This window comes from Opisthorchis viverrini (genome assembly GCF_000715545.1).
Source record: "Opisthorchis viverrini unplaced genomic scaffold opera_v5_237, whole genome shotgun sequence".
Taxonomy (NCBI): domain Eukaryota; kingdom Metazoa; phylum Platyhelminthes; class Trematoda; order Opisthorchiida; family Opisthorchiidae; genus Opisthorchis; species Opisthorchis viverrini.
Window position 1 is genome coordinate 554,547 of NW_008751895.1, and position 6,602 is coordinate 561,148.

The 6,602-nt window shown below is 48.8% G+C and overlaps 2 protein-coding genes across 2 annotated transcripts; one reads left to right on the forward strand and one right to left on the reverse strand.

The window, feature by feature from the left end:
- Positions 1-557: 557 nt before the first annotated feature.
- T265_08810 (hypothetical protein) lies at positions 558-2,708 on the forward strand (the record flags this gene model as incomplete). The annotated part of the gene is made up of 1 exon (XM_009174717.1): positions 558-2,708. The coding sequence occupies one exon, from the start codon at positions 558-560 to the stop codon at positions 2,706-2,708; it is 2,151 nt and encodes a 716-aa protein (XP_009172981.1).
- A 97-nt stretch (positions 2,709-2,805) lies between these two features.
- Positions 2,806-3,195, reverse strand: T265_08811 (hypothetical protein; the record flags this gene model as incomplete). The annotated part of the gene is made up of 1 exon (XM_009174718.1): positions 2,806-3,195. One exon carries the CDS (start codon positions 3,193-3,195, stop codon positions 2,806-2,808), a length of 390 nt encoding a protein of 129 aa, XP_009172982.1.
- Between the last annotated feature and the right edge of the window lie 3,407 nt (positions 3,196-6,602).

The following is a 6,602-nucleotide window of genomic DNA, read 5'->3' on the forward strand; positions in this document are numbered from 1 at the left end:
AAACCATGGGACCTGGTCGATAGAAGGTAGTTAGTTTTACCACTTCCATTTTCGTAATTATTGGGGTGAGAATATGGAACACTATGTGTTGACACCGATCTGAACCACTGAACAAAAAAATTCTGAGAAAATGACCTAAGTTGGACATTTAAGACACACTGACAAGTGATACTACAAATCGATACTAAATCAGCCCTCGTCGACAAACCTACCTATGTGGACGCGAAAGCAAAAGCGCAACCAGGATGCACCAAGCCGTGCGGCGACAAACGACCTTAAGAGAGGAATGCCACCGGGGAGCAACCGCATAGGCACGACTAATTGAACAGTCGAAATTGAAGGCCATCTCAAGCGCATTGCTTGTTTATTGGCTCAAACTTCTGCCAATGGACCTAGAGAGTGTGCACTGGAACGGTCTGGTTAATTCCGACGTCAGTGATTGGTGGATTGGATACTATTTTTGGCAGCCAATCATGACCTTCGAGAATCATCTACGAACGCTTTATAAGTGGTCGCCGCCCGCATACGGTGCTTTTCGATCGTCGTGCTGCTGAAAGATGTCCGGTGAACCCATGGCTACGGAGTCGGAGGGAGAGACTTTTGCCTTCCAGGCTGAGATTGCTCAGTTGATGAGCTTGATTATCAACACTTTCTACTCGAATAAAGAGATTTTCCTCCGTGAATTGATTTCAAATGCAAGCGATGCCCTTGACAAGATTCGCTACAAGAGTCTCACCGACCCATCTGTTTTGGATACTGGGAAGGAATTGTGCATCAAATTGATTCCTGACAAGGCCAACAGTACGCTCACAGTAATTGATACGGGGATCGGAATGACGAAAGCGGACCTCATCAATAACCTTGGTACAATCGCGCGCTCGGGAACTAAGGCATTCATGGAGGCGTTGCAGGCAGGAGCTGACATTTCGATGATCGGCCAGTTTGGCGTTGGTTTCTACTCCGCGTACCTGGTAGCTGACCGTGTCCAGGTTGTCTCAAAGAACAACGATGACGAACAATACATGTGGGAGTCGTCGGCTGGTGGCTCCTTCACTATTCGCTTGGACACCGGAGAAGATATTGGACGTGGCACAAAAGTAATTTTGCACTTCAAGGAAGATCAAACAGAGTACCTAGAGGAACGGCGAATAAAAGACATCGTAAAGAAACACTCGCAGTTCATCGGTTACCCGATCAAGCTTTACGTCCAAAAAGAGCGAACAAAAGAAGTTTCCGATGACGAGGAGGAGAAAGAGATGAAAGAAGAAGAGAAGGAAGAGGACAAACCGAAGGTCGAAGACCTCGATGAAGATGAAGAAGAAGAGGAAGGTAAAGACAAGAAGAAAAAGAAGAAAGTAACCGAGAAGTACATAGACGAGGAGGAGCTGAACAAAACCAAGCCCTTGTGGACGCGGAACCCGGACGATATCACTCAAGAGGAATATGGTGAATTCTACAAGCAGCTTAGCAACGACTGGGAAGATCACTTGGCGGTGAAGCACTTCTCAGTTGAAGGTCAGTTAGAGTTCCGTGCCCTCTTGTTCGTTCCCAAGCGTGCTCCTTTTGACCTTTTCGAAAACAGGAAGAAAAGGAATAATATAAAACTGTATGTTCGTCGCGTGTTCATCATGGATAACTGCGAAGAGCTGATTCCAGAATACCTGAATTTCGTCAAAGGTGTGGTCGACAGCGAGGATTTGCCTCTGAATATCAGTCGCGAGATGCTCCAACAGAACAAGATTCTGAAAGTGATCCGAAAAAACCTGGTAAAGAAGTGTCTGGAGCTGTTCGATGAAATCATGGAGGACAAGGAAAACTACAAGAAATTCTATGAGCAGTTCTCGAAGAATATCAAACTCGGTATCCATGAGGATGGTGTCAATCGGAAGAAGCTAGCTGATCTCCTGCGTTATTACTCGACAACCTGCTCAGATGAGATGACTAGTCTAAAGGAGTATGTTTCCCGAATGAAAGAAAACCAGAAGGACATATACTATATCACCGGTGAGACTAAGGAAGCTGTTTCCAACTCTGCGTTCACTGAGGTTTTGCGGAAGCGTGGTTTCGAGGTACTGTACATGCTTGATCCAATAGATGAGTACGCCGTCACCCAGCTTAGGGAGTACGACGGAAAGAAATTGGTCTGCGTCACAAAAGAAGGCTTACAGCTTCCTGAAGATGACGAAGAGAAAAAGAAATTTGAGGAACTGAAGGCTGCCTACGAACCTTTGTGCAAACAGATCCAGGATATTCTTGGCAAACGGGTGGAGAAGGTCGTGGTTTCAAGTCGCCTAACAACCTCTCCGTGCTGTATCGTCACATCCGAGTTCGGTTGGTCTGCCAACATGGAGCGAATAATGAAAGCACAGGCCCTTCGAGACTCCAGTACCATGGGTTATATGGCTGCAAAGAAACACTTGGAGATCAACCCGCACCACAAAATCATTCAGTCGCTTAAGGCTCTGTTCGAGAGTGGCGAGTCGAACAAACTAGCAAAGGACCTTGTTTTCCTTCTACACAGCACAGCACTCTTGTCATCAGGATTCTCTTTGGAAGATCCAAAAGTTCACGCCGGCAGAATTCATCAGCTTGTCAGTATGTGCCTCGACATCCCCGCAGAAGACGAACCAAAGGTGGAAGCCGTGGATACGACGGCTGCCGCACCCGCAGAAGCTGGGGACGATGCTGGAATGGAAGAAGTCGATTGAGTTGTACATTTTTACTGTTCCATTATATACCCCATTGCATTTAAACCCCGTGTTTTGTGCCTTCTCCACGGTTTTGGTGTGTCGGTGGGTGGGCAGTTCAATAGCTAGATCTCCAGTTTAGGCGTTTCCCGCGTCGCTCTAACCCGTCCGCTAATCGTCCCAGTTGGTACGGAGGAAAGTCCTTCAGGTGTCGTATGTGACTGCTATTGAGGTTCAGCGACAGCAATGCAGTATGGGCGGGCACCCTGTAGTGGCGCTTAGCTTTCGGCATACTGGGTGGCTTAGTAGTTGGCGGCCTACTCTCAACCGCGGTCGCAACTAACTGCAGTTTTTCTGGTTGGGGACGCGTCAATAGCTGTAAGTTTAACGGGCTGTCCTGGCGGCTTCTAGCGTCAGTTTTGGTATGTGAAAGGCGGAGCAACGGACCTTGGGCGGTACTGTTTCCGCTCACGGGCTTTGTGGGATTTTGACGGGCCTTTCGTGTCATGTAATCCAATAAATCCCGTACCGTGTTCTCGTGCAACCCGAGGCGAGTGGCATAGACGACCGGCTAGAAACCCGACCTTAAATAGAAAGATGGACCGCGGGCATGGAGCCACCTTCAGTCTCGGAAGTGTCCGAATGTACTTTTCTACTCATGCGTCGTCGTGCTTCTGGTCCTGACGACCTTCCACCTGCTCTTTTCAAGGATGGCGGTGGGTCCCCCAGCTGGCGTCTGTCTAACCTATTTATGTCTATCTGGGAGAAGGGAGCCGCCCCAGACAACTGTGGTGGATCATTGGTGGTGCCCGTTCTCCCAAAAAGGGTACTCGCAGTGCATGTAGTGACCACAGGGGTGTTAGCTTGACGCCTGTTGTGACTGCTTCCGGCGTCGCTGATTATCCGTCCTCTTACGGCGGCATGCGAAACCTTGACTTATGGGTTCAAGCAGGATTTCGACCGGGTAGAGGCTGCGTTGACCACATCTTCACAATCCGGCAGGGGTTAGAGCAACGCCACATGTACAGACGACCCACAATCCTGGTATTCCTTGACTTCAAGGGTGCGTTTGATTCTGTTGATCGATCAGTACTGTTAACTACACTTGCTCAACAAAGTATGCCCCAGAGGTTTGTAAACATAATCCGATCTCTATATTCACATACCTCTGGGTGTGTGGGGGTGTATGGTGAGCTCTCCAAATGTCAGACAAAGATGTCTCCATTCTTGTTCAACTTCGTCTTTGATGAAATAATGAAACCCTAGTGTTCAGCTTGTTGCTGGTGAGAGCCTTATGGAGTACGCAGATGACATCGCCCTCATCTTTGAAGACCAAAGCGAAGCGCAAACCCTGTTGAATAAACTGATCACCAACATTCCATCTTTTGGCGTGCGCCTCGCACCTTCAAAGTGCACAGTGATGCTTCCGAACGTGCTGTCTACGAACATATCTCGTACAACTCAAGGAGAATCATTGGAGGTTGTGAAAAACCTTACATACCTCGGTAGTTGTATTAGCTCTGACAGAAATGTTTCTGATGAAGTCAGTGCAAGAATCTCAAAGGCTTGAGTCACGTTTGCAATTTTTCGTCAATTGTGGCGTCAAAAAGGCATACCACTGGATCTTAAGGGTCGTATGTACCGGGCTGCAGTAAGGGTTGTGTTGTATGGATGCGAGGCATGGCCTCTTCGGGTAGATGTGAGGCGTCTTCAGGTTTTCGACCACCGATGTCTCAGTAGCGTGGTTGGTTTCGGATGGCGTCAGCGTGTCAGTAACGAGGTGATTAGAAAACGGGTATTTGTTCTGCAGGCACCTCAATCCGAGAAATCGACTACGATGGCTCGGTCATGTGCTACGCATGCCGAAACACCGTCTACCGAGACGAGTGTTGTTCCCCGCACCTCCTTCAGGGTGGCGCAAACCGCGAGGTGGACAGCACATGACTCGGCAGAAAGGCGTGAAAGAGATCACGAAGAATTTGGGTTTTTCTGTTGTACACCTTTTAGGATATGTCCCCGTGACGTTGGCTGTGAACGTTGCAAGAAATGGCGGCTAATCGATGTCAGTGGCGTTCGTGCTGTCAGTTTCTTTCCAGATTGTCTGATTGAGCGGTTGGAGGTGTAGGCACCTCAGGGGAGGCGAGATGGCCCAAGTGGTTAGAGCGAGACCGGAACGTCCGCGGTCCGAATCCGACCTCCGCCACTTGACTTTCCCTGCCAAGGCTTGGGTAACCTGGCAGTATCCCAGCCCTCGTGCTTCCTTCGGGTGGCATGGCAGCTGGGCACCGAAAGGGGTGCTACAGCTGAACGCCGCAGTCACCTCAGAATGCTTGACATAGGCCAGCACCAGGTCCCTTCCCTCACCCACTGTTCTCTTCAGTGCCAACGCTGATGTTGCCGTCTTTGATGATGATGATGATGACCGGCTGCGGGCACTAAGTGTGCATAGCTGGTGGCACTAACCTAGACTGACTGATGTTGGGTGTTTGACGATCGCTAAGCTGAGTGGCAATTCGGCATGGTGTGTTATCGGGGCGTCCTCCGCCTGCTGTTTAATATTCTACTGTGAATGCCGAAGAAATAGTCCAGCTGTAGCCTAACTGCCATGCCACGCCCGGGGGGTGGGGTTCTAGAGTGTTCCCCAAGGCCTATACGGGAGAAGTCGAGAGACAGAGGTCGCGTTCGAGCCGCGGATCTTCCGGTCAGTAAATTCGCGCTCTAACCACTTGGGTCATCTCGCCCAAAGACCAGTCAAGCTTGTATTACACGCAACCGTAGTTGTTGCGAGAGTCGTGTAGTTCCATGACGGGATTAGAAAGGAGACCGAATAGGAAGACGTAATGTACGCTTTGATCGTCTAATAACTGTAGTACATGAGCTGAAAATAGAGTGAGAATCATGAGTTAATGGGTTATGCAAAGGTATGGGTTATATAGTCATGACATTCTCCCCGCCTTGGAATAAGTGTGTACTTTGCGGAGAAAGAATGTAAAAAAATAAAAGGCTGTAATAGTTACATGGAGTCGTTTACGCCTCTCTGTTGCGTAGATTATATGGGTGAGTGCGCTGTTGTCGGATAAGAATGTCCAAGTGATTTCCTGGATCTGCACTAGAATGGGATGGCGAGGCATCGTTAATAGGCAAGAGTTCAGTTTCTGAGCAACCACGGTGGATTGTTGGTGTTGTGTGAGGCTCCCCTTGTTCGGCGATATGTATTGGTTCCTGTTCTGTGTCGGATGTCATGTCGTTGCCTTTGGGAGCCAAGCGGCGCAAGGATACGGTTTCGTGTTTGCCATCTGGACGAACTATGTGGGCGTACTGTGGATTACAAGAGACGAGTTCCACTTCCTCTACCAGAGGGTCATATTTAGAGACTCGATCATTGCGTTTTAAAAGGATTGGCCCAGGGACAGTAAGCCAGGTAGGTAGGGAGGCACCGTTGGCTGATCGTCGTGTGAACGGCATAAAACGTTCGTGTGGGGTACAGTTGATACTAGTACATAACAGGGATCTGATACAGTGAAGAGCATCAAGGAGGACAGCCTCCCAATGTGTGACAGGCAAGCCGCGCGATTTTAGAGCCAGGCAGATGGTCTTCCAAAGGGTACCATTAAGTCGTTCAACCTGACCATTACATTGTGGATTATATGCAGCGGTGTGACTACTGGCAACGCCTTTATCGAACAAAAATTGTTTGAGTTCAGTTGATATGAATGCAGAACCGCGATCTGAGTGAATATAAGCAGGCATACCAAACAGTGAAAACAGTTGACTCAAACAACGAATTACAGTGGAAGAGGACGTATCGGCGCAGGGATAAGCAAAAGGGAATCGAGAATACTCGTCAACGATTGTTAAGAGGTACTTATTACGAGTGTTTGAGGGAAGTGGGCCTTTAAAGTCGATACTAAGGCG